This window comes from Bufo bufo, chromosome 1 (assembly GCF_905171765.1).
Source record: "Bufo bufo chromosome 1, aBufBuf1.1, whole genome shotgun sequence".
Taxonomy (NCBI): Eukaryota; Metazoa; Chordata; class Amphibia; order Anura; family Bufonidae; genus Bufo; species Bufo bufo.
Window position 1 is genome coordinate 109,052,058 of NC_053389.1, and position 27,570 is coordinate 109,079,627.

The following is a 27,570-nucleotide window of genomic DNA, read 5'->3' on the forward strand; positions in this document are numbered from 1 at the left end:
AATTCCCATTCCTCACTGATCCCTTATTGATCCCAGTAAGATTAGCAGAAATGATGTCATCCAGTCCCTGCTGGGTCAGGGGGCTGTTGGCTGCAAATCTTGATATAATGGATATGTAAACAGCAAGTTTGATATAATACAAAAATGCTTTTACTAGCAATGATGGCTAAGAGAGACTGTTGGACCCTAAGGCTTCTTGAGTTATTGCTGCAATAACAGACATGGATTTAGAAGCACAAGGCAGCAGAAGAACGTTTCCCTTTGGTAATCCTGTTTACTTCAGCCACTTGGGCACTTCCACCTATAAAAAAGAGAGATGGTGTCAATTTTGTGACTAAAATGAGAGTGCAGCCTTCAAAGTAGTACATGAGTACTACTGACACTGACTCCGGATGACTACTTTATGTCTATACTCTTATAAGCGCCACACGCAGTGTTGAGACCAGCTCAAGAGTTAGAGCTCATGAGTCCTGCTAATGTATTACAGTAACACTCGGTGGCGCAGCAAGAGAATGGGGGAAGTACACACATATAAAGTAGCGAGTCAGTGTCAGCAGTACTACCCATGCTTAAAGGGGTTATTTAATTTCTCAAAACTCCCCCACATATGCCGGGCTACCCCGCTCCCGGCACACGGATGAAAACATCCGGTGTCGGGGGGAAGCAGCCGATGGCAGACGGGGACGAGCCCCCCTGACACCAGATGTTTTCATCCGTGTGCAGGGAGAAGCAGCAGCGGCGGTGCAGGGACCAAGAGCCCCTGGGGAGTTTTGAGAAATTGTATAACCCCTTTAGAGATTTCCTTTAACCCCTAACAGTCACTTTAAAATTTTACTTTTCTATTTTAGATTTTGAATGTGTCTCAAATAAATATAGATGGTACACAACTCAACTGCCTTATAGGGGTTTTCCAGCTTTTATTTTTTTAATGAATTTGGACCCCAGCCAGTGATAACTATGGAAAATTTTATACATTCTGCTCCCTGCTGTACCTTCAGTGGTCTTCTGGTCTCCATCTGTCAACTTCTGCCACTACAGCCAAAAACTGACCTTAAGCAGTGTGTGACCCAGCAGTGATGTGCTACCTCACCACTAAGACCAGTCATTGGCTGCAGCGGCACACGTGACCTTGTATGTGCGCAAGTTGATAGACGGGAAGGCAGAGCGGGAGCGTGAATGAGTGAGCATCGCGAGGTTACGCTGCCGCCCTGCCTGCCGCTTTCATAGTAAGTTGTACAGAGGATTGCCTGAGTTTAAAGTACAAACACTGCTTGAAGAGGATTACTGTACCATGGCTTTACTTATGAAAACTGCTGTGTGCGGGGCCCGATGTATTACAGTACAGTGACGGCATCGGGTACCGCCGCCAGTGTTGCCAGCCTCCATCCCCTCCTACCATGAAAACTGCTCCATTACACAATGGTGTAATGGGGGTCACTATTCACACAGGACAATATACTGTGACACATATGATACTGTGACCAGCATAAGATCATCTTATGCTGGCCACAGTATCACATGTGTCACAGTATATTGTCCCTATGTGAATAGTGCCCACCATTACATAAGATGCTATGTGTGTCATTCACACATCCCCCACACTAGTGTATTTTCCACAGACCACCCCCATAAGAGTGTCATCCACAGATCCCCCCCATAACAGTGTCCTCCACAGATCCCCCCTGTAAAAACTGCCATCCACAGATCCTCCATAACAGTGTCATCCACAGACAACCATTAGTTCAAAACCCACCAAAAGCACATCTTTTGGTTCAAAATATTTTTTTCTTATTTTCCTCCTCAAATATCAATATCTAGGTGCGTCTTATAAAGCGAAAAATACGGTAATTTTTATTGGGGGGGGTGGAACTACTTTCTACATAGTTTTTTGGGATTTATTTTGCAGCATTCACTATGTGGTGTAAATAACATGAACATTTTTATTTTCCAATTGCATAACTAGGTGATGGCTTCCTTTTATGTGGGGAGATTGGTACGATTTTTATAGCTTTTTATTCTGTTTTTAGCAGGTTAGATGAATAAACACAGCAATTCTGGTATTGTTTTTTACATGTTTATGATGATTACTATATTTTGTTTTTTTACAGGATTATGTAAAAAATTGCATATCCAGCACTGGATGAACCATAAAATATTCACATTTATTATATCCAGAGTATATTAAAATCCTTCATGACAAACTGCACAATTGGCTTTTACGTTTCGCCATTATTCCTTCTTAGCGATTCCCAGAAACCCTATTCATAGCAATACCTAGAAACCCGTCCCAACATAAAAGCACATGGGATAATCACATATAGTAATCTCATTTGATCAAAAAAGGAAAAACGTGAAGTCACGTACGACACACATCAAAACCATATGACTTAAATGTAGATGCCTATTATTTTTTTTACAATACACACTAAAACTTGTGTCTTATATAAAAGACTTGTGTCTTATATAAATTTATAAAACGAAATATTCCCATTAATATTGAAAATCTAGACTACTTCCACACTAGCGGTAGGGACCTCCGACAGGCTGTTCCGTCGGGTGAACTGCCTGTCGGATCCGTCCTGCGCTAGTGACCGTGTGCCCCTGGACTGCCGCACCGTCCCCATTGGCAGAGGCACGGCAGCACACGGCGAGAGGCTGCCGGAATAAAAATACGACATGTCCAACATTTATTCCGGCAGCCTTTAGCCGTGCGCTGCCGTAGCCTTAAGATGTCGGTTTAAGCCCTAGTGCCAGCAAGAAAATTCAAAATGTTTCTATATTTAAAACTTTTCTTCTGTGGTCACCACCTCAAAAAAATCACCTTTCTATTCCTGAAAACCTAAAACTAGATGTATTACAACCATGTATTTTTTTAAATGCCTACATAGCATACAAACATTAGTGGCTGTCTTGTTATCTGTTGGATATCGATAACGTGTTTTTGACTTAGTTTATCAATACTAATATGGATATTTTGTTTTATAAATCTATGTAAGATCCAAGTTTCATTGTGCATTTAGAAGTATAATATGTAAATCCTAAGGTTTTGATGTATGTTTTACTTGACTCCATGTTTTTTAATCAGTCAAATAAGATCATGTGATATGTGCTTTTAAAAGGGGATGGGTCTCTGGGTATAGTGTAACGAGCCATGAACAAGGCCTCATGCACACGACCGTAGTTTTGGTCCGCATCCGATCCACATATTTTGTAGATTGAATGTGGACCCATTCATTTCCGTTCTGTGGCCATGCCAAAAAAGTAGAATTGCTGACAAGAATATACATTTTTAGCATAGCGCAGGACCTGCAGAAGGGAAAATGCAGGATGCAAATGGCTGGTATCTTTTTTTGCGGATCGGCGATTTGCATACTGCAAAAATGGATATGGTCGTGTGCAGGAGGCCTAAGGCATAACACTGAAATACATAAGCCAATTATGCAGTTCCATAAAGGATTTTAATATGCTATGAATACAGTACAATAAAAGTGGATGTTTTATGGTTCCCCAGTATTGGACCAGTAAGTTTCTTCATTCAATTACCTGAGCGCCAGGTATATCCGCTGCACGAGTGAAGCAGTTATCATGAGTGAGTAGCTGTATTTATTAAGTACCGTAGCTGGTTGTTTCATTAGTTTGTACCTATTATGCCACCTGCACACATTGCAGAATACATGGGGTTTTTCTGTGCTGATTCATGTGCAGAAAAAAACGGTAGTGCAGTACGTACTGTACTACACTGCCGTTTTTCCGCACAGGAATCAGCGCAGAAAAAACACATGTATTCTGCAAAGTGTATGTGATGTACCCTTTGCAGATTTTTTCCGTTTGGAAATTGACCTACCACACAGATTTCAAATGAAAAAGCATGTCAATTGCAGTGGGGAAAATAAGTATTTGATACACTGGCGATTTAGAATTTTTTCCCCACCTACAAAGAATGGAGAGGTCTGTAATTTTTATCGTAGGTACACTACAACTATGAGAGACAGAATAAAAAATAAATATTCCAGAAAATCACATTGTATGGTTTTTAAATAATTAATTTGCATTTTATTGCATGAAATAAGTATTTGATCACCTACCAACCAGCAAGAATTCTGGCTCTCACCCACCTGTTAGTTTTAGAAACCCTCCTACTCTGCACTCATTACCTGTATTAATTGCACCTGTTTGAACTTGTTACCTGTATAAAAGACACCTGTCCACACAGTCAATTAATCACACTTCAAATTCTCCACCATGACCAAGACGAAAGGGCTGTCTAAGGACACCAGGGACAAAATTGTAGACCTGCACAAGGCTGGGACGGGCTACAGGACAATAGGCAAGCAGCTTGGTGAGAAGGCAACAACTGTTGGTGCAATTATAAGAAAATGGAAGAAACACAAGATGACTGTCAATCTTCCTCGGTCTGGGGCTCCATGCAAGATCTCACCTTGTGTAGGGTAAGGTTGATTCTGAGAAGGGTTGATTCCTGACCTAGAACTACAAGGGAGGACCTGGTCAATGACCTGAAGAGAGCTGGGCCCACAGTCTCAAAGATTAGTAACACACTGCGCCGTCATGGATTAAAATCCTGCAGGGAAACGCAAGATCCCCCTGCTCACGCCAGCACATGCCCAGGCCTATTTGAAGTTCGCCAATGACCATCTGGGTGATCCAGAAGAGGTATGGGAGAAGGTCATATGGTCAGATAAGACCAAAATAGAGATTTTTGGTATCAACTCCACTCACAGTGTTTGGAGGAAGAAGGATGAGTACAACCCCAAGAACACCGTCCCAACCGTGAAACATGGGGGTGGAAATACTTCGGGGGTGCTTTTCTGCAAAGAGGACAGGACGACTGCACCGTATTGAAGGGAGGATGGATGGGGCCCTGTATCACAAGATTTTGACCAACAACCTCCTTCCCTCAGTAAGAGCATTGAAGATGGATCGTGGTTGGGTCTCCCAGCATGACAATGACCCGAAACACACAGCCAGGGCAACTAAGGAGTGGCTCCATAAGGCCCCCTGCACACGAACTGTGCTTCCCGTTGCCGTATTGCGGACCGAATTTGTGGATCCGCAATACATGGGTGCCGTTCCGTGGCCATTCCGCATGACGGATGCGGACCCATTCACTTCAATGGGTCTGCAAATCAGGAGGTGCGGAACGGAACCCTACGGGAGCACTACGGAGTGCTTCCGTTCCGCAAAAAGATAGACCATGTCCTATCTTTTTGCGGAACGGCCGGATCGCGGACCCATTAAAGTGAATGGGTTTGCATTTTGCTGGCCGCAGCACGACCACGGGGCGCACAAGTTCATGTGCAGGAGGCCTAAGAAGCATTTCAAGGTCCTGGAGTGGCCTAGCCAGTCTCCAGACCTGAACCCAATCAAAAATCTTTGCGGGAGCTGAAACTCAATGTAGCCCAGTGACAGCCCTGAATTCTGAAAGATCTGTATGGAGGAGTGGGTCAAAATCCTTGCTGCAGTGTGTGCAAAGTTGGTCAAGAACTACAGGAAACATCTGACCTCTAATGTCAAACAAAGGTTTCTGTACCAAATACTACTTTCTGTTCTTCTGTTGTAACAAATAAAATGCAAATTAATTAATAAAAAATTATACAATGTGATTTACTGGATTTTTTTAGATTCTGTCTCTCACAGTTGAAGTGTATTTACAATAAAACAAATTACAGACCTCTTCATTCTCTGTAGGTGGGAAAACTTTCAAAATTGCCAGTGTATCAAATACTTATTTGCCCCACTGTATGTTTTGCGGTTTTAGCTGCCGATTATACAGATTTCATTCTTTGCATTGGAAAGGGAAATCCGCCATGAATTGAAATGTTGCAGATTTAACGTCTGCACAAAAGGCCATTTTCTGCTGCAGATTTTTTCTGTCACATAAGGCCTCCTGAACACGACCGTTGTGTGCACCCGTGGCCGTTGTGCCGTTTTCCGTTTTTTTTCGCGGACCCATTGACTTTCAATGGGTCCGTGGAAAAAACGGAAAATGCACCGTTTTGCAGCCGCATCCGTGATCCGTGTTTCATGGCCGTGAAAAAAATATGACCTGTCCTATTTTTTTCACGGCCAACGGTTCACGGACCCATTCAAGTCAATGGGTCCGTGAAAGAACACGGATGCACACAAGATTGGCATCCGTGTCCGTGATCCGTGGCCGTAGGTTAGTTTTTATACAGACGGATCCGAAGATCCGTCTGCATAAAGCTTTTTCAAAGCTGAGTTTTCACTTCGTGAAAACTCAGAACCGACAGTATATTCTAACACAGAAGCGTTCCCATGGTGATGGGGACGCTTCTAGTTAGAATACACTACAAACTGTACAAGACTGCCCCCTGCTGCCTGGCAGCACCCGATCTCTTACAGGGGGCCGTGATCAGCACAATTAACCCCTTCAGGTGCGGCACCTGAAAGGGTTAATTGTACTATCATATCCCCCTGTAAGAGATCAGGGCTGCCAGGCAGCAGGGGGCAGACCCCTCCCCCCCTCCCCAGTTTGAATATCATTGATGGCCAGTGCGGCCCCCCCCCCCTATTGTAATTATTCGTTGGTGGCACAGTGTGCGCCCCCCCCCCCCCTCCCTCCATTGTAATAATTCGTTGGTGGCACAGTGTGCGCCCCCCATCGGCCCCCCCTCCCTCTATAGCATTAACAACATTGGTGGCCAGTGTGCGGCCTCCCATCTCCCCCCCTCCCCCCATCATTGGTGGCAGCGGAGTTCCGATCGGAGTCCCAGTTTAATCGCTGGGGCTCCGATCGGTAACCATGGCAACCAGGACGCTACTACAGTCCTGGTTGCCATGGTTACTTACTTAGCAATAGTACAATAGTAGAAGATTAATACTTACCGGCTGCTGCGATGTTCGTGTCCGGCCCGGAGCTCCACCTACTGGTAAGTGTCATTGCTAAATGAACTGTCACTTACCAGTAGGAGGAGCTCCAGGCCGGACACGAACATCGCGGCTCGCAGCCGCAGGTAAGTATGAATCTTTTACTATTGTACTATTGCTAGTAACCCGCTGCCACCAATGCTCGGGGGGGGGGGGGAGATGGGAGGCCGCACACTGGCCACCGATGTTGTTAATGCTATAGAGGGAGGGGGGGCCAATGGGGGGCGCACACTGTGCCACCAACGATTTATTACAATAGAGGGAGGAAGGGGGGGGGGCGCACACTGTGCCACCAACGATTTATTACAATAGAGGGAGGAAGGGGGGGGGGGGGGCGCACACTGTGCCACCAACGAATTATTACAATAGAGGGAGGAAGGGGAAGGGGCGGGGGGGCACACTGTGCCACCAACAAATTATTACAATAGAGGGAGGAAGGGGGGGGGGCACACTGTGCCACCAACGAATTATTACAATAGAGGGAGGAAGGGGGGGGGGCGGGGGGGGCACACTGTGCCACCAATGAATTATTACAATAGAGGGAGGAAGGGGGGTGCGGGGGGGGCACACTGTGCCACCAACGAATTATTACAATAGAGGGAGGAAGGGGGGGGGCCGCTCTGGCCACCAATGATATTCAAACTGGGGAGGGGGGGGGGTCTGCCCCCTGCTGCCTGGCAGCCCTGATCTCTTACAGGGGGATATGATAGTACAATTAACCCCTTCAGGTGCGGCACCTGAGGGGTTAATTGTGCTGATCACGGCCCCTGTAAGAGATCGGATGCTGCTAGGCAGCAGGGGGCAGTCATGTACACAGTTTGTAGTATATTCTAACTAGAAGCGTCCCCATCACCATGGGAACGTCTCTGTGTTAGAATATACTGTCGGAAATGAGGTTTCACGATCTAACTCATATCCGACAGTATATTCTAACATAGAGGCGTTCCCATGGTGATGGGGACGCTTCAAGTTAAAATATACCATCGGATTGGAGAAAACTCCGATCCGATGGTATAAAAGGGACTCCAGACTTTACATTGAAAGTCAATGGAGACGGATCCGTTTGAAATGGCACCATATTGTGTCAACGTCAAACGGATCCGTCCCCATTGACTTGCATTGTAATTCAGGACGGATCCGTTTGGCTCCGCACGGCCAGGCGGACACCAAAACGACTTTTTTTTCCATGTCCGTGGATCCTCCAAAAATCAAGGAAGACCCACGGACGAAAAAACGGTCACGGATCACGGGAAAACGGGACCTGTTTTTGCGGACCGCAAAAAAATACGTTCGTGTGCAGGAGGCCTAAGACTGAGAATTGCTAAACTCATCCACTTTGCTGGTACATACAATGCTGCAATTTTGCCACATGAAAATCTGTGACATCAAATCTGCAACTAATCAGTCAATTTTGAACCAACACTTATAGTACAGGTCATTATGGATGCAGCTTATCTTAATATTTCTCGTACCACGGTCAGCATTGACTGCAGCATCTGAGGAGTTAAGTAACTAATTAGACACAGAGGAGTTTTTAGATTGATAACATAAAGGGTTAATGTCTCCTCTCTCTGAACAATGCCTGCTCGGAGTTACTCAGAACCAGGCACAGACTGGCCTACAGGGGTACAGGTGAATCCCCCGGGGGCCCCTGAGCAAGGTGGACCCCTAGTTTCCCACACCCTGGCACATAACACAGTAGACTTACTGCACTACATACATATATTCCATGTCCAGCACCTCAACCAGCCTATGTTCATATATAAAACCTGATTATTAAAGAAACTCCCGTTTATTATTATAGACCCGATCAGAGCTTAGATGACTTCTAGGTATAGAGGAAAGCTACCAGTGTCCTCTTTTCCCCAGGACCTACCTTCTCAAAGTTGCTGCGGGGACCCCATATTCAATCATCTGGTAGCATCTTGCTGCTGTGTGAGCAGGTAATGTTTGAATGTATCCGTATGGTGGGCCCCCAAAATAAATTTTACTGGTTGGCCCCAGTCCGACACTGCTCAGAGCAGTACTGTCCTTTTTCTGTTTGAACAAACTCAGTTTGATATGATCAGTAGGACAGTTAAAGGGAATGAATTATGTTTTTGATTGGTTTGCTAGTATGTACAAAATAAAGTTATCATGAGGGTAATATTTGAAGACAGTTTGAGTCTGTCAGCGTACTCCTTACTCCTTTTTTACCTACCCTCACTGGAGTGAGTTTGCCACTTTAACATAGCTAAACACACCTTCTTTCTCACCCACGTTTCAAAACTGGAGTGACTTGTGTAAAAATGTCACAAATAAAATAAGCCAAAAAAGCCCTATTTTGTGACTTTTTGAAGTCAGAATATTGGAGTGGAGGGCTTGATAAAATCCCCTTGATAAATTGTGTGCACACAATCATAATAACACTTTCAACCACCGTGACCTACATCATGTTGGCTAAAGTAATGTATGAAGTGGGCTGCTGCAGTGAGCCAGCTCCATACGAACCCCATCATTTAACCCCTCAGGTGCTCCGATCAACGCTGATCTTGGCATATGTGAAGCAAGACAGAGGAATGCAGCTCTGGGGCTCCAATCTGTTACCATAGCAGCCTGGATGGTTGTGAAGCCTTCCAGGCCTGCCATAGTAAGCTCCCTGCTGCTGTGTGCAGCAGGGAGCATGTGAAAATCTTGTTCACCCTAATAGATCTCTATTAGGGTGAATAAGACAAGGGATCAAAAGATCCCAGATTCTAGCCCTTCGGAATAGTTATTAAATAAAAAGTTTAAAAAAAAATGAAAATACTGAAAGTTTATATCACCTTTTTTCCCTATTTTACATATAAAAATATAATATATTAATAAAAAAATTAACATATCAGGTATCTCTGCAGCCGAAAATGTCTGAACTATCAAAATATTAAATAAAAAAAACACCCGATTCGCCATTTTTTTGTCACTCCCCCACCCAAAAAAATAAAAATTGAACAACAGTGATCACACAGTTGTACATACCACAAAAATGGTACTAATAAAAAATACAGTTCGGCCTGCAAAAAGCAAGCCCTCATACAGCTCTGTGGATGGAAATATAAAAAAGTTATGGCTGTCAGAAAATGGCGATGCAAGGAAAATTCAGATTCACAGTAGTAAAAAAAAAAAACTATACAAGTTTGGTATTGATGTATTTGGATTGAGCTGCAGAATAAGAATGTCATGTCATTTTTAGCACACAGTGAACACCAGGATGTCAAAAACCTTGAGGGAATTGTGTTTTATTTATTTTTTATTTAACCCCACAAATTTTTTTTCCCTGTTTTCCAATAGCAGACATGGTAAATGAAATGGTGCCCTTAAAAAATACAACTTTTTCTGCAAACAATAACCCCTCATATGGCTATATGAAAGGAAGATTTAAAAAAGTTATCGCTACTGGAACATGGGGAGGGAAAAAAAATGCAAAACCAAAAATGGGCCCAGTACTTAAGGGGTTAAAGCTCTGTACTAATTCATAGTTGAATGGAAACTTAAAGGGATTGGCCTGTCTCACACATTGGTGGCTTATTGCTAGGATATGCCATCAATGTCAGATAGTTGCAGGTCCCACCTCTGCGGGACCCCCGAAGTGATGGAGAAGCATCGCGCATGCGTGGCCCGCTCTCCATTGATTGCTATCGGAGTTCCCAAAATAGCCCCATAGCGATGCATAGAGAGCGCAACACACATGCATGGCCGCCTCTCTATTCACCGCTACAGGACTGTAACACCGACTCAGAGGAGGGAAAGTGAAAAGCCATGGCAGATCAGGCAGCGAAAATGGCTGCCAAATTGCCTAGGCAAAGCCTTGCCTTAACAGCTCAGGTCCCTGAAATAACTCCTGTCTGACTGGAAGTTCTTAAGACATTACAGAACCAGGTGGGGAAGGAGGAAAGAGACTGGTGGATGGAAAAGGTAGGACTACAAATAATGAAGGCCTACTACAGTTCCAAGGGAAACTCTGCCTTTCCTAGGTCCCTCTACCTCACATTGGCACAGAGAGCCCATGGTACGCCCAGGGTTCAGCACTGTAGCAGTTAGATATACTCAGGATGTATGATTTGTACCCAGAACAATGTCGGCAAGGTGGTTAAGGTACCCCAGGAACACACGTCTTGCCCTTTGTATCTGTTTCAATGCTTGCAGATTACCTTCAACTTCTCAAGGTGGGCATATATGAGTCTGTATTGATGTGTGATGACTTGTTTTCAGGATGGCCAGAAGCATACGGTAGAAGATTATGGCCGACGTTATATGCAGGTACGGGGTACCTGAGATCATTGAAAGTGACACAGGTGTTCACTTCACAGGTGAAGTTATGCAGGAGATAATGAAGGTTTTAGGTGTAGAACAGGCCTTACATGCTTCATACCATCCACAAAGCAGCGGTAGGGTAGGAGACAAAGAACTGAACGGGACACTAAAGTTAAAGATTCAAACGCCATGGCAGAGACTGGTAAGCCATGTACAGAGTGCCTGCTGGTAGCCCTCTTTTCAGTAGGGTATACCCCTAACCGTAAGACAGGTCTTAGTCCCTATAAGGTCCTTCATGGGTCAGGCCCTAGGACAGGATTGTATTTCCCACAGCAGCTCCAGATGCAACATGGTTGTCTGACAGATTATGTGATCAGTTTGCACAAGCATTTGACTAAAATATATTAGGAAAGTCCTCAAACCCTTTGATGGTCCATTCCAAGTGTTGTTGACCACAATGACACCAGTGAAGCTCGAAGGAAAGCCTAATTCGAGTCATTTCACGAAAGTGTTGAGTCTGGAGACCTGAAAGGATGTTTCTTGTTCCCCGTGTGTGACTGCTGATCCTGACTCAAAGAATATGGGAAAAACTCAGCTCAAAACATGTCAAAAATATCCCGCTGATCAAGGGGGGCCCCTGGGTTGGCATCCATTAGTACTGACAATAGAATCCCCCCAACCAACAGACTTGGAATGTATGTTTTGAGGAAATATCCATCTGATAAATATGGGCCATGGAGACAGTTCCACCTTAAGGACATCGCAGACAGGCCTGTCCCAAATCCTACAAATACAAAAGCCCAACCCCTTGTTACCAGGGAAAGTAGCTAGACCCCTCTTTACTGTAGAGGAGACACTGGCAGTGAAATCAGGATTTTCTGACCGTAATTTTTGGTTGGGATGGATGAAGTGCACAGCATCACAGGTAAACAGATCTGGGTGTATCACCTGTGCAACAGCCAGACCACACTAAGGAACTGTGTCCCTTCACTTACATCCTAGTCAATATTCATGTTTTACAAGCATGTATATAAATCAGACTGACAACATTATTGAATGCAAGGTTTGGGAAGAGAAATTCCCAATCTTAAGAGAAACCCCTGAATCTGGGGGAGGGATAACCATATACAAGGGGAATTGCACCTGTTTTGAGATAGAGGGCAAAAAAGGGAAAAACATGGGCAGGTTTCCAAAAGGATATTGTGAAACTGTGGTGAATACCACTGGTGAAGCCTATCAAAGTCATTTGATGAACCAGATTCAAGCATTAGGGGATGTGATCTGGTTGTGTGCAGATATGAAACTGAGGACAAAGTTGACAATTGCCTTGCATGGGCAATGTGCCTTTTCGTGTATTTAATCCTCTTGACTGGGAGGAAACCATTGAGAAAATAAGAAACCCTGGGTTAGGATTTGGTTATGCCCAAGGAGAGGCAATGGTAAGGAGAAGGCGGGATACCAGCCGAGGAGGCAGCCTCGATTCCCTCGTGTACATAGATGCTAGATGAATTAAAAGCCAGAAGTCAAGTGGCAGCAGGGTTTGAAACTTTAATCCCTATAGTTACTATAAACAAAAATGTGGATTGGATCAACTACATCTATTATAATCAGCAGAGATTTGTGAATTACACCAGAGATGCCTTAAAGGGTATAGTAGAGCAGCTGGGGCCTACTAGTGTTATGGCATTCCAAAATAGAATGGCCCTGGACATGCTACTAGCAGAAAAAGGTGGTGTGTGCAAAATGATTGGTGAAATCTGCTGTACCGTAATTCCTGATAACTTAGGACCAAATGGTCAGGTCATGAATGCCCTGAGGGGACTTACTTCTCTCTCAGAGGAATTAAAGAGAAATTATGTGTTGGAAAAATTGGAAACAGACCTTGTTACAAATTGGAATATTATAGTCATTGTATTATTGATCCTTGCATTAATTGTCTGTTGTATCATCCCCTGCATTAGGAGGCTTCTGCTCAAAACCGTAGCTGAGGCTACCCCGGAGATGATCATGAGAGAATTTCATGAGGATGGGAGACAAAGTCCACCTAGTTCGGTTCCCCCCCCCCCCCCCCCCCCCCCCCCCCCCCCCGCTTACAACGCCATCTGGAGATCACAGACCGTAGGGACAGACATCTGACTTCCCCATGCTAAGTCCAGTGTCATGCGAGTCTATACACTATGCTAGGTTGTAATGGAAGCTGGTGAAGAGGATTCGGAGCATTGGGACAGATGTGCTAGGTTTTATTAGAGTAAGGGCTCATTCAGACGGCCGTATGCTATCCGCAAAAATGCGGATCCGTTTTTTTGCGGATTAGATGCTGACCCATTCACTTCTATGGGGCCCTTTTCTATTCTACAGTTCCGCAAAACATATGAAACATGTCCTATACTTGTCCGTGAAAATCTGGACATGGCCCCATTGAAGTCTATGGGTCCACAAAATAACTGAATGCTATCCGTTTTTTGCGGATCCGTTTTTTTGCGGATCCGCAAAAAAACGGATAGCATTCAGTATTTTTGCGGACAGCATACGGCCGTCTGAATGAGCCCTAAGAATGAGGTCCAAGGGGGACTGATAAAGATGTGACCATCATTCTTTGAATCAGCTAAGAAAGCTCCCATATACTCCAGCTCTCAGACAACACCTTATCTTCTCAAGAGCATGAAGGTTCCATCCTACCGAAGGGAACACGCCTCCTTGTTACGTCATATATATTTTTTTGCTGTTAGTGAAGACTTCATTACAACATGGCGCTTACAGCTAGATATTTACATAGTTCACATACCAGAGTTAGTAAAACAATGCGCAGATGCCAAATGTGATCTCTTTTCAAATTTTTATATTCTAGCCAATGTAACAATGCCACATGCATCAGGGGGAATGCCTCTCTGATATCTATATAAACTGCTGTACTTCCTGTAATAAATTAGAATTTGCTTTGACCCCAGTCTGTGTGTCACTGTTATTTTCTTCCGTGCACGTAAAACCCTTGGGTTACTATTAATTTGGAGCAGTAGAGCAAACATAATCAGCCCTAATTGAGGGCATCTTCCACAGGACTACCTTAAACAACACAGTCAGCTAAAGAGCCAGCTCGGCTATTTTTGGAATCTCATAGCAGTGAGTTTGGCCGCACTTTCATGGTGCACTCTTCTTTACTTTGGGTGGCCAGTTCTTGAGATAAATTTCCCCCATTGTCCCTCTAGAAGCTTTGCTTCTCAAGCACAATATCCCTGCAGTATGGTGACGTATAATCACCATACGGTAATTGACCTGTCATCCTGCTGCCCTCAAGCTATTGCAATAATACAACTCACAGCATGTCTGGACAGCCTACAGCTATCAGGGCATGTTGGGAGTTGTAATTTTGCAACAGCTGGAGGGCCACAGGTTGGGCATCCCTGAGTTAGTCCATTGATTTTAAAGTAAGATTGACAAGAATATAAAATTTTCAATGCACAGCTCTATGTCTTGAAACATACCTTTTTAAGTTGTTTGACATTACTAGACCTAATTGATTCAAGAAGTTTATCTCTTGAGTTCTCCTGTGCAGGCCCAGTCTTTTCTACAATTCTTCTCTGTGAAGCAGGGGACAGAGAGTTTCTAATGTTCTCATTAATAAGTGGTGGTGCCAGAGGAGCCATTGGTGGAGGTGGTGGAGGAGGAGGAACAGGTGCTCCTCCTTTTTTTGAAGTGCCCTTTTGGGGATTGTTGGCAGCTGGCTTTCTCAATGATTTGGTGGACTCTTCTGGAGGAGGAATTACTTTGGGAACTGCTAAACAATTCTTCTTGCTCTCTGCTTCTTTTAATGCTTTCTGCTCTGCCATTCTCCGTTGCCTTTGTTTGTCCATGTTGCGACTCAGCAAGTTAGTAACAGTCATGCGTGGCCCTGCTAGCTCAAAATGGTATCCAAGTTTTAAGAGAGTAGTGTTTTCTTTTAACATCTTTGCAATTTCCATCTCAGTTTTCCCACCACAAATGTGGCGCTGATTATGGAAGCGAAGTTCAGTAAGTGTGTCATTATGCTGCAGAGCTCTGAATATGGCTAATATGCCCTTTCCTGTGATTTGGTTGGAATCCAGATTGATACTAGTAATGGTCTTGTTAGACTTCAACATGGCAGCAATAACCAATGCAATATGGTCATCAGCTCGTGTGTTTGCCAGAGAAAAGATCTTAACCACAGTGTTGAACTCTAAAGCCTCTGTAAAACTCATTAGGGTCTCAATGGTAATACAGTCTGAATTGTTCAGATTCAGCTCTGTTAGCTCAGCTTCATTATTTTTCACTTTTTCTAGGAGTTCATCAAAAATACTTGATGAGTCATCGTCTTTATTCTCTTCTGCTCCATTCTTAGATCCGTTTTCAGCTCGTTGTGCCTCTGTGTTCTTCAAATTATTTTCTTTATCAGTTGCTTGTTTTTCTTGCGTGTTATTTTTATTGGATTGGACACTCCCTAGTTTCTCTTTTTTCTCTGGGGTCTTGTCTAAATTTTTCTTTTTGTCCAGGTTTTTCTCAGATTGTACCTCTGCAACTTCCTTCTTTTCAATATTGTCTGCAATCTTCTTCTTTACTTCATCTTCAGTAGCCACTTTTTCTGCTTTATCCTTCTGTAATGGTTTTGGATCTTTCTGTTCATCTAGCTTTTTAGACGAAGTTATTTTTAATTTGTCTTTATCTGCCACACTACTGTTTTTCTCTTGCCTGAACCTCTCTCTCATTTTGCTGACTCTTTCATCCTTTGGTTTCTCTGTTTCTCTAGTTTCCTTTGTTTTGGTGTCTTTAGTTTCTTCCAGTTTTTTATGTGGAGGGTCTTTTGGTTTTTCTTTTGTCTCCTTTGCACTGACTTCTTTTTGTCCCTCTTCCTTTACCTTTTGTGAAGATTTTCCACTCTGAAAAAGGTTGTTTGACTTCAATTAATGTTTTTTTCTTGTTTATGACAGTTTCACATTTAAAGAGCAACGGTCATTAGGATCAACCCTACTAAACCAGCCATACTGCCTGGTAGGGTTCATCGTGCTCGAAATTATATCTGTCTTGTGAAAGTTAGGTGCAGCATTCCCCCCCAAAAAAAGACTTATTTATTATGCTTATAAGGGCTTTAGTGAATTGGTGAAGCCTAATTTGCATAAATAATACACCTTTTCTTGGAGATACCATAACCAATTTTCACAAGACAGCTATCATTTTAATTCGCTTGACTAACTTTATCCTAAATATGCACTAATTCAGACCTCATGAAGTAAAATAAATAATGAGTCTATTATGTTAAAAATCATAATGATTTTAGATCAGTAACTAAAATAACAAGCCAAGGGTGGGTTCACACTAGCGCTAGGGATTCCGTTATGGCTTTCCGTTATAACGAAATACCCAGACAGAATGCAAAACGGAAGCCTTTAAAAGGCATTCCGTCCTAATAGAAGTCTATGGGAATCTAAACGAATCCGTCTGGGTCCCTTTATGCAAGACGGAAAACAAAGTCCTGTCGACAGGACTTTGTTTTCCGTCTTGCATAACGGGACCCAGACAAATCCGTTATGCTTTCCCATAGACTTCTATTACGACGGAATGCCTTTTAAAGGGTTCCGTTTTGCATTCCATCATAATACAAGTCTATGGGCAGAAGAACGGATCTGTCCTTCCGTCTTATGGATTCCGTTATTTTCCGTTATGACCATGTTATAACGGAAAGCCATAACGGAATCCCTAACGCTAGTGTGAACCCACCCTAACAAACAAAAAATTAAAATTATTCAGTGAGGGTGAAAAGACTGCAGAGTGATTTGCTATTATGTAGTCCTAACAAATAAAACTTTGTAAAAGGTTTGATCACAAATACATTGTTTTACTTTTTATACTTTAGGACATAGTAATCATCTTCACATTAATATGTTGATAAATACACATTATAAAAGTTATTGTCTCTTACTCGAAGGAAGTACATTGTGAGTGCTCAGTTGATAGCTAAAAAAACAACTGTTGTATGACGCCAGTCAACAAAGAGGAGATATATCGTGTGTCGCTTACCAAGGGGCAACCAGGCAAATTTAGAAACCAGCTGTGCATGTGGGTGAAGAAAACATGAAATAAACTTTAAAGAAAGCAGCGTTATACTCTAAGGCTACTTTCACACTAGCGTTTTTACTGGATCCTGCAGGGTTCAGCAAAAACGCTTCCGTTACTGATAATGTACAACTGTCTGCATCCGTCATGAATGGATCCGGTTGTATTATCTTTAGCATAGCCAAGACGGATCCGTCATGAAGTTCCTTTGAAAGTCAATGGGGGACGGATCCGTTTTCTATTGTGGCAGATTGTATCAGAGAAAACGGATGCGCCCCCTTTGACTTGCATTGGGGGTCATGCCGGATCCGTCTTGTTCTGCATCCCAGGACGGAAAGCAAACTACAACATGTTGCGGTTTGCTCTCCAGTATGGGAACGCAACTAAATGGAATGCATTTTGAAGCGTTTTTCGATGGAACTCAATACCGAAAACTTAAATGCTAGTGTGAAAGTAGCCTTAGCTATCACAGTAGAGTTTAATATATGGCCCGTAAGGAGACTGTCTGCCCTCTTATCAACCATAAAGAGAGAATATGTACCTTAAAGGGGTTGTCTCACTTGGACAAATTGCGTTTATCATGTAGACAAAAATAGTTTAAGGCTGTTACTACAACTTTTGGTTGTCCATATTGCCTCCTTTGCTGGCTTGATTCATTTTTCCATTGCATTATACAAAGCAGGTCTCAAAATGAAGGCAGTGATCCTATGAGACCTTATGTAGGCATATCAATAATTCTTCAATATGTTTTCTTTGAGATATGCACTCGTAAAACCTAAGGCTCTGTTCACGCTGGCTTCATGGCTGTTATTTCTCCCTGATATGCTGATCATGAGGTTTCAGGGTATTTTCACACAGCTAAAATCTGCCACATTCAAAACTCCATAAACAGTTTCCTATTGAATTCACTGTAAAAAAAAACAACACCTTGTGCAGTGTAAGGCCTCCTGCACACGACCGTATGGCTTTTTCAGTGTTTTGCGGTCTGTTTTTCACAGATCCGTTGTTCCGTTTTTTGTTTCCGTTCCGTTTTTCCATATGGCATATACAGTATACAGTAATTACATAGATAAAATTGGGCTGGGCATCAAATTTTTAATAGATGGTTCCACAAAAAAAACGGAACGGAAACGGAAGACATACGGATGCATTTCCGTATGTGTTCCGTTTTTTTGCGGACCCATTGACTTGAATGGAGCCACGGAACGTGATTTGCGGGCAATAATAGGACATGTTCTATCTTTAAACGTAACGGAAATACGGAAACGGAATGCATACGGAGTACATTCCGTTTTTTTTGTGGAACCATTGAAATGAATGGTTCCGTATACGGAACGCAAAAAACGGCCAGTACACGGGGAAAAAAAAAACGGTCGTGTGCAGGAGGCCTAAAATTGTATTTTTTTTTTCCAGTAGCTGATTTGAAAAATACTTCAGAAGTGATGTTACTTCTTTGAAGCAGATTTCATGGTGGATTTCATGGAAGTCAATGGGGAAGCAGAAAATTGTTACTCAGAACTCTAAAATGTTTGTAAAAACCCCTCTCAAAAAGCCTCCACATTATAAATCTGCCACCAAAAATGACCTGTTTTCAGCTACTAATACAGATTTTTTTTGCAGTGGATTTTAGCCGTGTGAACATACCCTCGGATATAAGTTGTAGGGGCACCTGGTAGCAATTTGCCACATCACTACAATGGGCAAATTGAGCCATTTATTACTCTAGATAATAATAAGGCCATTTAAAAATAGGTTTGTAAATCAGACAACCCCTAAAAGAGGCTAGTTGTTTTACAATATCTTATACACTGCTCAAAAAAATAAAGGGAACACTTAAACAACACAATGTAACTCCAAGTCAATCACACTTCTGGAAAAATCAAACTGTCCACTTAGGAAGCAACACTGAGTGACAATCAATTTCACATGCTGTTGTGCAAATGGGATAGACAACAGGTAGAAATTATAGGCAATTAGCAAGACACCCCCAATAAAGGAGTGGTTCTGCAGGTGGTGACCACAGACCACTTCTCAGTTCCCATGCTTCCTGGCTGATGTTTTGGTCACTTTTGAATGCTGGCGGTGCTTTCACTCTAGTGGTAGCATGAGACGGAGTCTACAACCCACACAAGTGGCTCAGGTAGTGCAGTTTATCCAGGATGGCACATCAATGCGAGCTGTGGCAAGAAGGTTTGCTGTGTCTGTCAGCGTAGTGTCCAGAGCATGGAGGCGCTACCAGGAGACAGGCCAGTACATCAGGAGACGCAGAGGAGGCCGTAGGAGGGCAACAACCCAGCAGCAGGACCGCTACCTCCGCCTTTGTGCAAGGAGGAACAGGAGGAGCACTGCCATAGCCCTGAAAAATGACCTCCAGCAGGCCACAAATGTGCACGTGTCTGCTCAAACAGTCAGAAACAGACTCCATGAGGGTGATATGAGGGCCCGACGTCCACAGGTGGGGGTTGTGCTTACAGCCCAACACCGTGCAGGACGTTTGGCATTTGCCAGAGAACACCAAGATTGGCAAATTCGCCACTGGCGCCCTGTGCTCTTCACAGATGAAAGCAGGTTCACACTGAGCACATGTGACAGACGTGACAGAGTCTTGAGACGCCGTGGAGAACGTTCTGCTGCCTGCAACATCCTCCAGCATGACCGGTTTGGCATTGGGTCAGTAATGGTGTGGGGTGGCATTTCTTTGCAGGGCCGCACAGCCCTCCATGTGCTCGCCAGAGGTAGCCTGACTGCCATTAGGTACCTAGATGAGATCCTCAGACCCCTTGTGAGACCATATGCTGGTGCGGTTGGCCCTGGGTTCCTCCTAATGCAAGACAATGCTAGACCTCATGTGGCTGGAGTGTGTCAGCAGTTCCTGCAAGACGAAGGCATTGATGCTATGGACTGGCCCGCCCGTTCCCCAGACCTGAATCCAATTGAACACATCTGGGACATCATGTCTCGCTCTATCCACCAACGTCATGTTGCACCACAGACTGTCCAGGAGTTGGCAGATGCTTTAGTCCAGGTCTGGGAGGAGATCCCTCAGGAGACCGTCCGCCACCTCATCAGGAGCATGCACAGGTGTTGTAGGGAGGTCATACAGGCACGTGGAGGCCACACACACTACTGAGCCTCATTTTGAAATGTTTTAAGGACATTACATCAAAGTTGGATCAGCCTGTAGTGTGTTTTTCCACTTAAATTTTGAGTGTGACTCCAAATCCAGACCTCCATGGGTTGAAAAATTTGATTTCCATTTTTTTTTTTTTTTTTGTGTGATTTTGTTGTCAGCCCATTCAACTATGTAAAGAACAAAGTATTTCAGAAGAATATTTAATTAACTCAGATCTAGGATGTGTTATTTTTGTGTTCCCTTTATTTTTTTGAGCAGTGTATTTCTATTGAAAGCTTAAGATCGTGACTTTCTTCACCCAAGTGGAAAAAAGGTGCTGCTTACCGCAATAAAAAGTACACAAGTATGCTGTCCATCACAAGGGCCCCCTTCAAGGGGCATACCTTATGGGGAAGGGGCATGGTTGGACACCTAACTTTTGGCACATTTTTGGAGTAAAAGGTGTCGTAAATGTAGACTAGACAGCTGAGCTGAGATGTCCGCTCCTGTCAATCAAGCAGCAGGGGGAGCATGTTCAGCTGTGGGGACAGGTTTAGGGTCCATTCACACGTCTGTAGAATGTGTCCGCACTCGTTCCGTAATTATCCGGAACGGGTGCGGACCCATTCATTCTCTATGGGGCAGGAATGGATGCAGACAGCACATGGCTCCAGAATAAAATAGAAATTGTCCTATTCTTGTCCGCAATTGCGGACAAGAATAGGCAGTTCTATGGGGGTTCCGGCCCGGTGTATTGCTGATCCGCCATACACTATGGACGTGTGAATGGACCCTTATGAGACACATCAATTTGTACGAATCAGTGCGCTCATTACTAACTGGGACTATTATTTTTCAAATTTGAGCTATGTCCACATACAAGTAAGTGAACCCTTTAGAATTTCCTGTATTTCTGCAATGATTACCAAAAAAAATGTGGCCTGATTACTAAGACCCATTTGTAGACAAATAATTGGACTGTCTTTTATTGAGCTCATTGAGTAAATATCCACAATTGAATGCAGAAATTCAAGTCCATAAGCTATAGCACGCTGGCTGCATGTGGTCTGTCCAGTAGAGGATGCTGCTCTCTGACGCCACCTATGGCTCTGCAGCTATTGGCTAAAGCTGAACCACACAGACTTCCTGTTCTGGCCCTTGGTCGGACTCTGAACATAATACTGTTAAGGGTGCCGCCCGTGTGGTGCATTGGATAAAATGTGCGTGCACTGTCAGTGTGGCAAGTGTTGACGGATGCAGACCTATTCAACTTAAACAGGACCACGATCTTTCCGCACCGCAAAAAAATAGAGCATGTTTTGCGGATTGCAGAGCCATTCACATAACTGGGTCCGCCTCTGTGGAACGGTGCGCACGCGGCTGGTGCCCTTATGTTGCAGACCCGCTGTTCACGGCCACAATAGGGGCATGGCCGTCACACGTTCATGTGCATGAGCCCTAATACTGAGAGCTTTCTTGCCCAAATGTATAAGGAAGAACCTATAATTGAGAAGAAACACCTTGATGGAAAGTTGAGGATCTACTGCTGCAGCTCCTGCCTCTGCCACATCCATCCAAGCCAGATCAGAAGTATGATGTGCCGTCTACATGCATGTCACCGGTGCCGGGTGATCAATGGGTTTTGCAGTGATGTGTGCAGGAACGGCATGTGACCAGTGAGGACAGTGGGAAAACGCTGAGATTGTGTACATAAGAGTTCTCGATTATTAAAGAGGACCTGTCACCGCTCCTGACATGCCTGTTTTAATAGCTTCATGCATTTCCCATGTAATGACAATTCTGGAGCATCTATTCTTACTGCTCTATGGTGTGCTGTTCCTTTATTATTCCTGCTAGAAGTTATAAATGAATTGCTAGCAGTCTGCAGTAAGGGTACAGAGGGGAGGTAAAAAGTTGGGGGAGTGTACCTGCACAGTCTGAAAATGGCAGCACTGATTGGATAGAGTCAGTCTGTGCAGGGACACTCCCCCAACTGGTTACCACCCCTCTGTACCCTTACTGCAGACTGCTAGGAATTCATTCATAACATAGAGCCATTCACAACATAGAGCAGGGGTGGCCAACCTGCGGCTCTCCAGCTGTTGCAAAACTTCAATTCCCAGCATGCCCAGTCTGCCTACAGCTATCAGCCTACAGCAGGGCATGCTGGAAGTTGTAGTTTTACAACAGATGGAGAGCCGCAGGTTGGCCAGCCCTGACATAGAGCCATAAGAATAGATGTTCCAGAAATGTTATTACATGGGGAATGCAAGTAGCTATTAAAACACACATGTCAGGAGAGGGGACAGGGCCTCTTTAAATCAGAGACTTTCTCTGAGTCCTGGTACATTTTCGTAACCCCGTCTGTTCCTGCCTCACAGATGGCAGAGCACACACAAGCTAAAAGCAGTGATGCTAGAAGTATAGCTGAAAGCTATATGAATCTCCTCTTTCTTGTATCTAGCCTCAGTTATGGATAAATAATGTTGCATGTAAAAAAACAATCTAAATCCAAAAGCAAAATTTGATCTGGGTGTTATTTGTCTCCTTCTAGGGCTGAGAATAGTAGGCAGGAAATATTTGTGAAAAACAGAGTGAAAATTGTTTTAGACCTCGTTCACATTTCCGTTTTTTACTGACGTGTGCTGTTCACATCTTCTGCAGACTGCACACGTCCCCATTGAATGAGTCTGTTCACACATCAGTATTTTTCTTTTACAAACTGTGGATCAGTGAAAAAAATCACAGAGACATGCATTATTTTGGTCTGTAATGCGGACCAAACAGGCCCATTTATGTCTATGGATCAGTTCAATATGGCTGACGCAACAGAAATGGCTTCCGGGTTGGGTCTGTTTTTTACCGATCACTAATAAGAAATGCTCCTATTAGTGCCCATAGAATACGGATGACACATGGAGGGCAAAAAAATGGAGACTCGGACCCAACATGGATTCTTCACGCCATCTTCAAATACGGACTGATTTTTTCACAGACGTCAAACGGACATGGAAATTTGAACGAGGCCTAATGGCTCATGCACACCGAGCATATGTGCTATCCGTGCCATGCATTGGGGACCTCGATCCGTCCAAACCGCAAAAAAATAGAACATTTTTCTATTTTTTGCCGTGCGGAGGCATGGACCGAAATACCACGGAGGCACTCCATAGTGCTTCCGTGGCCTTCCACTCCGTGCCTCTAAACCGTATGTTCCAGATTGGGGACCCACTCAAGTGAATGCGAATGGGTCCGCATCCGTGAAATGGTATGCACACGTCCAGTGCCCGTATATTTCTGAGCCGCTGTTTGCGGGCTGGAATACGGGCTTGGTCACAACACATTTGTGTGCATGAACCCTTAGGGATCATTCACACGGCCATAGTTGTTCCGTTCCGTGCATCGGGTACCGCAATTTGCTGTCCATAATGCACGGGCAACCTCCATACGGCCGCTGGGATGAATCCAGACCCATTGAACTTGAATTTGCATTCGTCCGTTCCGCAAAAAGATAGGACATGTTCTATCTTTTTGCGGCACGGAATGGCACCCCACGGAAGCACTCCGTAGTGTTCCATTCCCCCACCTCCAGATTTGCGGACCCATTGAAGTGAATGGGTCCGCATCCGTGATGCGGAATGCACACGGAACAGTGCCCATGTATTGTGGATCTGCATATGTGGTCCGCAATACGGCAACGGAAAGCACACGTTCGTGTGCATGAGGTCTTAGGCTAAGTTTCCATGTTCAGTTTTTTTATGCAGAGTGGAATGAAAAAGAAGACGACTCAGTCTTTCCTTTATATGTGCACTCTATTTCTGATCCCTTCCTGGCTTTTGCTTTAAAAACGGCATAAAAATATCTGAAGGTGTAAACTCAGCCTTAGGGCGCATGCACACGGCCGTTGCCTGGCCCGCATACACGAATACGCTGCGGTCTGCAATACTTGGGCACCGGATGTTGCCAGTGCACTGGGGACCGCAAATTGTGGACCCCTAATGCACGGAACGGCCGCACAACGGCCGTGTGCATGAGCCCTTAGACCTGACAGTTATTTAAGGTAATCAGATTCTTAAACTGCAATTTCTACAGCAATGAACACTATGTGCAGCACTACGGTAACAGTGAGTTGTATGTACAACTATAGAAGCATGAGGAGAGGGCGAAACCAAGTGGCATGCTACTTCATCAGTAGATAAAGTGGCCATAAGGGTATATGCAAGAAACCTGTGCAAATGGCAATATTCATCTGAATGGGGTTGTTCTGGCAGCAAGCACATGGATTTCTGGAAGCCTCATTCAGATGAATAGATCAGTTGTAGAAATGCTGCATCAAATCTGCCATATGTAAATTCAGCCTTACACCTTCAACCTACACCCTTGAGCTGCTATGTTCACTACCTGATAGTAAAGGGATTTATATGAGCAGATAATCGTTACGATCCTAACGCTAGCGATGAAATATGGACAAGAATTGTGCCATGTAATTGTTTCTAATAATTGAGCGATCTGACCAAAAACGCTTGTTCAACGTCTGTGAAATCATTGATGCAAACAAGTACAACCATTGTTTGTCGTTAATGAATTGCGTTATTGTCTTAACGATAGGCAGAATGATGTATAATATGTTACACGAAAATCCTTTTGCTTAAATGCTAGTTGTCTGCTACAACATTCGGACGTTTAGTCGCTGATGTCGGCGATCGCCTAAATGATTATCTGCTCATCTAAATGCACTTTTATGTTCTGCCTACCTAGGGGGTGATGTGAGTGCACGGTGGTGGTGGCAATGTTCCGAGTGGGTGTAGTAGTACTCACAGTTAGGTTGTCCCCTTTGGCCGGTGTGCAGTGGATAGGAAGACAGCACTAAATCCTCTGGGGCACTCTCTGTTGCAGGGAACACTAGCCAGATGTTGGTTGAGGTGCCCTTGATGGTGATGGTGGTGCTTTGGTGGCTGGGCCCCTGTATTTGTGTCGCCAGCACCGTAAGGTGCAATTAAGAGATGGAGCAGAAGAATGAGGCAATAGTTAAACCAAACAGGAACTTTACTTGTTAGATGTAGTAAGGCATCCAAAAATCTTCACTTTGTCTTGCATACAGATGGCAAAGATGCAAATCCAAATTAGCAGGCTCCTTGAGGTGAAGTGTAGCAGTTAACTCCAGCTCACTTTAGTAAAGGAAGGGTGCTTACTTGCACTTTGTTCCTGATGCTGATCTGTTCACTCAACCTTGCAATGTCGCTTAGATCCTCTGTAAATAAGTATTCTGACAGATGACCTTTCTGTTTTTAGTTATGGTGGGCAGCTTGTAGCTTAGAATTTCTCCACCTAATGCAAAGGTGACTAAAGCCTGATAAATGGCAGTTATCTTCCTTTGTCAATATTCTTTAGTTCAGTAGTCCAACAACCCCAGGGCGATCTTCCTCACGGCAGGCAAACACTTTGCTTCATTATTTGAACAGGTTGTAGTCTTCAGAGTGATAGTCCACTTGATACCCCGGAAGGGTAATCTACAGTGTAGGATCCTATAGTCCTAATCCTGGACTAAACGGTTGAGGTAAATCGGTTCCTCTGGGCTAGGCCCAGGAGGACAGAGACAAGACTATCTCCTCTTCTTCCTCCTAACTCCTCCACTCACTTCATAAAAGGGTATTTCCATCTCAGACAATTGGGGCATATCGCTAGGATATGCCCCCATTGTCTGATGGTTGTGGGTCCCACTGCTGGGACCCGCGCCTACAACAAGAACGAAGCGGAAGCACTGTGGCTGGAGGACCCCGGATTTCCCGGGGTGCGTCCGCCACCAAGCGCTGCTCCCATAGAAATGAATGGGAGCGCCGCGCATGCTCCCATTCATTACTATGGGGCAGACGGAAATAGCTGAGCCAGCGGCTGCACATGTGCAGTGCGCCCTCCGTTAATTTCCCCGCTCCTTTCTCATTGTAGGTGCGGGTCCCAGCGGGACCCGCACCTATCAGACAATGGGGGCATATACTAGCTATATGCCCCCATTGTCTGAGATGGGAAAACCCCTTTAACTCGCTCCTCACTATAAGTGGTGTGATAGAGACCTCTAGTGGTGAAAGTATGTAGTGCATGTTACCAGCCTGTAATATAGATTTAGCAGCATAGACAAAGGAATAGTGCAAAATGACATTATAATACATAACAATTTGGAGTGGACCATACACACATATGTGGGGGACAACTGCTACAGAAAGCTAATTTGGAATGGACAGGGAGCCATATTCCCCAACCAGGAGCACACTATGGAACAAGGCCAGGCTTTACAAAGTGTTCACCAATCTTCTGAATAGAAAGGGTCACTAGGTCCTAGGTCACTGACACAACAGACAAAAATTATACAGGCAGTGGGAAAATAAGTCCCTGGCAGCATCTGAACAGCTATAAGCACCACTTTTCAGTCAGAACTGAGCAACCTTGAAACCACATAGAAGTGTCATGTGCTTGATACATATGTAAGTGCAGCTCCAGCCTCTGTTACAGTAAATGACTCTGCAGTCAGACATGTCGCACAGAAGTTACCTCAGGTGCTGCCTGTGCCTGCGCCAGTCTCTTGCTCTCCCTCTCTGCCTCCCTTTGGCTTGATGCCCTCTCAGTCTGGTCCCTGCGTAGTCCCGCAGACAAACCAGCATCTGGGTCCCCGGCATCTAGCTCCTTCTCCAGCTGCTCCATCTCCTCCGGGGACAAGGTGGACAGCAGGTTGTCTATGTCAGGGTCTTCGCTCACTTGCCGCCGGTACCTGGCCACCCTGGACATGATAGTTGATTCTGAAGGTTGGAGCTGAAGATGAAATGGAAACCTGACACACAAGCCACTCACTGCAGTCAGTTGCTGCACAAGAAAACTTGATATCCCGTTCAAGAAAATGAAGCCCAAGACCAGGTGAAGGGCAATCCCCAGATTATCTAGAACCAGGAACTCCCTCAGGTGTGTTCTCCAGTGCCACTGCTGGATACTGTGCGGCTGCAGTCACCACCCCATGCCTCTCCTCTGGAGCTCCCCCTCCTTTCCTCCCAGGGGCTAGGATTCAAGACATTCTTGTGAATGTTTCACTCATGCCCAAATTTAGAGAGAGGATACATCTCTTTTTATGGAAATCACTGAGGGCTGGGAGTCAATAAACTGAGACCAGGATCTCTGTATACCCATAGGAGACGTATATATAGATGATGGGCCAGCCATACAGTGTT

General features: G+C 44.4%; 1 protein-coding gene across 1 annotated transcript; it reads right to left on the reverse strand.

The window, feature by feature from the left end:
• Nucleotides 1-156: 156 nt before the first annotated feature.
• LOC120997649 (leiomodin-1-like) lies at nt 157-27,365 on the reverse strand. The gene is made up of 3 exons (XM_040427844.1): nt 26,903-27,365; nt 14,661-16,070; nt 157-301 (listed from the first exon to the last, which is right to left on the reverse strand). Exons 1-3 carry the CDS (start codon nt 27,134-27,136, stop codon nt 275-277), a joined length of 1,671 nt encoding a protein of 556 aa, XP_040283778.1. The 5' UTR covers nt 27,137-27,365; the 3' UTR covers nt 157-274.
• Nucleotides 27,366-27,570: the final 205 nt, after the last annotated feature.